The sequence below is a fragment of the Athene cunicularia genome (genome assembly GCF_003259725.1).
Source record: "Athene cunicularia isolate RWA chromosome 22 unlocalized genomic scaffold, athCun1 chr22_part1, whole genome shotgun sequence".
Classification (NCBI taxonomy): domain Eukaryota; kingdom Metazoa; phylum Chordata; class Aves; order Strigiformes; family Strigidae; genus Athene; species Athene cunicularia.
In genome coordinates this window covers 4217572-4221581 of record NW_020799128.1, presented here as the reverse complement: position 1 = coordinate 4221581, position 4010 = coordinate 4217572, and the positions used below count along the sequence as shown (strand labels likewise).

At 58.2% G+C, this 4010-nt stretch overlaps 1 protein-coding gene across 1 annotated transcript in view; it reads left to right on the top strand.

Moving 5' to 3' along the window:
- Positions 1-3596, top strand: part of BRF2 (BRF2, RNA polymerase III transcription initiation factor subunit) — a 16251-nt gene extending 12655 nt beyond the window's left edge. The window contains exons 2-4 of the mRNA XM_026863025.1: positions 478-537; positions 860-1181; positions 1795-3596. Of these exons, the coding sequence (XP_026718826.1) occupies positions 478-537; positions 860-1181; positions 1795-2482 (1070 nt within the window). The 3' untranslated portion in view covers positions 2483-3596. The remainder of the gene's footprint in view (positions 1-477; positions 538-859; positions 1182-1794) is intronic.
- The last annotated feature ends 414 nt before the right edge of the window (positions 3597-4010 follow it).

Here is a 4010-nt window from a genome sequence, read left to right as displayed (position 1 = left end):
GGGGAGCGTCCCGGCAGCGTTTGCAGTCGGCCTGGGGCAAAACTGCCGGTGGCCAGCTCGATTTGACCCTTCCGAGTCGGTCTGAGCGACCAAGCGCTCCCCACGCGGCCATTTTAGTCAGCCCGGGGGTTGTGTCCTCCCACACCGGGCCCTGCCGCCGCTCCCCCCCTCCCTCCCGAAGCGAAAAACCAGCCCTGCCCTGCCGGGTTTGCGCCTTGGAGCCGGTCCTGAGCTCCTCGGTGGCATTTAAGTCTCTTGAAATCGCTGTGGAGGAGCTCCGAGGACATTTGCTGGTTCTGGGATAGCTTGAAGGGATCCTGCTCCTCACTAGTACTTACCCTGTGCTGCCCCCTCTAGTTTAGTGCCCTCACAGACCTGTCGATTCTGATAATGGGCATCTGCTTGCCCGGAGTCTACGTGACACCGTCCCCCGGGGTGACTGCGAGACTGTCTGCCCTAACACTCCCTGTTTTTCAGAGGTGGCCTATTCCCAGAGCACTGGCCAGAAAGAGCAGCTGAGCCGCTGCCTGCAGCGAGGTAAGAGCGTGCTGTTCGCTTCCCTTCACACACAGATTCTCTCTTGCTGCTCTAGTTTGTTGAACATGTTTCTAATGCTTTCTAAAACAGTAAAAGCCTTCAGAGCTGCAGTAAAGCATGAAGGTGGCCGCTGGTTCTGTGTCAAGCCAGTGCCTGCCTTTAGCAAACCGCCGCACTAAGGGGCTTGGGAGATATTTTCATGCTGGGCTGCTCTCCTGCCTTTGCCTGGGGCTGGGCGAATGCTGCCTGTGCTGTTATATCGAGGAGGGGAGTGTTTTGGAAGCTGCTTGAGCTGATCTTTAAGACCAGTGTCTTCTCACAGGGATCAGGCGGGTCCAGGATCTCTGTAAAGTCCTCCAGCTCCCGACGGTGTTTGAGGAAACGGCAGTGTCGTACGTCCAGAGAGCTCTGCAGCACCCCTCCTTCCACCTGGTCAGTCTGGAGAAGAAGGAGCTCCTGGGGGGCTGCTGCGTCTTTGTGACTTGTCGACAGCACAACTGGCCACTGACGATGGGGACGATCTGCTCCCTCCTTTATGCGAAGCAGGAACTGTTTGCCAGCGTCTACCTGAGCCTGCAGAAAGAGCTCGAGCTCTCTGTGCCGGCCCTGAGCCTGGCAGATCTGGTGAAGACTCACCTGAACAGGTAACGGGGCCCCTTTCAGCCGTTTCGGAGTCTGTGTTTGACACCAGAGGGTGGAAAAGCTTCTGAAACGCAGCTGTGGCCAGGGCAGAAGTCCGTGAGCACAGACAGAGTGACCTGTGCTGCTGCATGGGCACGTTGCTGAGTGCTCTAAGGCAAAACCAGATCATCTGGAAAAGTATTCACAGCCCCCTGTGCTGGGGGGGGGCATAGCTTGTGGGCTGGCTGGCAGTGCAGATGCAGAAGCATCTAAAATTCATGAGTGGGAGTGCACCCTTGTCCCTGAAAGGACAAACTCCACCGGGTTCTCTCTCCAGCCGGTGGTTGTAGCGCGGCAGAGCCGCCTAGAGGGGGTGTCAGCAGGGCTGGTGTGGGCTGGGGGGAACAGCCCGCTGATTTTACCGACTGTGGTGGCTTTTGTGCCTCCTGCAGCCTGGGCTGTGATTCTTCTCTTCCTGCCCCTTTCTCCTCCGTTTGGAGTGCGGGCAGCGCAACGCATAGCGAGGTAGCACGAGCCCTTCACGGGGTGGGGGGTGTTTGTCCTAAAGAACCTCACAGCCCAGACCCCCGCCCGGCTGCATTCCCCAGGCGCTGACGACACCCTCTGCTCTTCCAGTTTTCGGCTGTTCCAGCACGCGGCTGACATCCCGGCCCCCTTTGTGGAGAACAAGGAGAAGGTGGTGGCCCGAACGATGCAGATTGTGGAGCTGGCCAGTGAGACATGGCTAGTGACCGGCCGGCACCCTGTCCCCATCGTCACGGCCGCAGCGTTCCTGTCGTGGCAGTCGCTGCAGCCGGCCACCCGCCTCGCTTGCACCCTGGCACGCTTCTGCAAGCTGGCGCGCGTGGACCTGCCGCCTCCGGCGCACCTGAGGCTGAAGGAGCTCCTTGAGATCCTCCTGAGAATGGCCTCCCAGCTCGCCTGGCTGCGGGTGTTTAACTTGGACAAGAAAACTGTGGTCAAGCACATCGGGGACCTGCTGCAACACCGGATTTTCCTGCTGAAAAGCGCCTTCTGCCCGGAGGATGAGGAGGAGCAGCAGTGTGCGGCGGCCCCGGGTGAGGCCTCCCCCGGGTCAGCAGCGGGGGCAGTGCAGGGGGGGGGCTGTCCCTCGGCGGGGAAGCGCCGGCCCTTGCTGCCGCCCTGCCTCGTCAATCCGAGGAAGAGGCTGCGCACGGCAGCACCGAGCGCTTCGGACTCTGCCGTCACTGGCGAGGAGCCCATCTCCGACGGCGAGATCGAGCAGTACCTGCGCGGCCCGGAGGAGATCCGGGCCTTCAGGAAGGCCCAGGCCTGGCTGTGAGGATGGTCAATCTCAGCGTGGGCCCGGGGCTGCAGGGGCTGCGGCACCAAAAGTGTAAAACCTGCTGGTGACAGAGCCGTCGCACGATGAGGGAGTGGGGTGGTGGGGAGGGTGCAGGCTCTGTCCTCTTTCGTGTTCTGGACCAAAATGGGGCTTTTTCTGGAGTGACTGCTTTGGGTTGTGTTACATTTCTGTTAGAAATAAACAGGAGCGCAGGTGCCAGGGCGGGTTTCAGGGTTCTCTCTCTCTTCAGCCTCTGGTTAAAGGTTTTGGTGAGCCCCAGCCCTGCGGGGTGGCGTCGGTGAGGCCTTACAGTGGGGTGAGACCCGGGGCAGGTCTCCAGCACCTTCACTGACGCTGCTTTTCCAGGTCTCACCTTCTTGTGCTTCACTTCCTTTGGCAAAATGGGTTTGTGAGGGTCACAGAGGCACGTGAAGTGGCTGGGACAGAACGACCCCGTCCTTGGTGAAATAAGGGAGGTGAAAGTGCTGGCAGTCTGTGTGTGTACAGTGCTGCTGCTCCATCAACACTGCCCACTCCTTGCCTGGCCACCTGTTGTATTTGAACACAAATTCTGTGAGAAATACCAGTAGATCTTGGCAGATTGGCAAATCTTTAATATATTAAACAAAACATATCTGCTAGAAACATTCTATTTATATAAAAATGCAAAAAGACCCCTTTAAAGACATTTCTTTGGCATACTTTCCCCTCCCTCCCCCACGTATATTGCAAGAAGCTCTCTGTTGATATGTCATTTGCTTGTAATGTAAACAGACAAAAAAAAAAGTGTAATTAATAATACAAAGCTTTTTCTATAATACTGTCACAGTGCAGCAAGCATATATAACAACTCAGCATCAGCACGACCGTGTAGGCTGCGGTATCGGCAATAAGGATCTAAATTGTATTAAATACCAGGGGCAGTGAAAGGTGGTTGAAGCCGGTGGTTGGGCAGAGAGGGGGAGGCAGGCGGGGAGCGGCAGGGTGGGCTGGGGGCTCCCCGAGGGTTGCTAGAGGAGAGAGAAATCCACCACGAAGTGCTTTTTCCTCCACGGCCTTGTGGGTCCCTGGCCCCGCCGGCCCCTCGTGGCCCCTGGGGAGGTAGCTAACTGATTAAACTCATTTGCACGCAGGAGAAAACTGGGGCCGGGGGGAGGCTGAAGGGCAGAGGAGGCACCAGGCTCCCATCCCGCCGCCTCTGTGTCACTCGGGGCTGGGCTCGGCGGGCGTTGGGCGGGTCACCGCCGGACACGGGGTGACATACAGCCCCCGGCTGCGGGGTAACCCACCTCCCCGTGGGCTAGGAAACCTCCCAGAGCCTGCTGCTGCCTGCAGCGGGGCTCAGATGCTAGAAAAAAAAAGGGGGGACTTGTCTATAAGTGGGGAAAAAATAAGTGCTTATCCAAGTTCCAGCCCTTTTGATTGCATCAATGGGAACTGCCTGAGGAAGGGCCCGAATTAACTGGCAGCATTCTCCCGTTTTCTCAGGGACGGCCCCAGCTCCCCGGCGCTTTCATCTTACAGG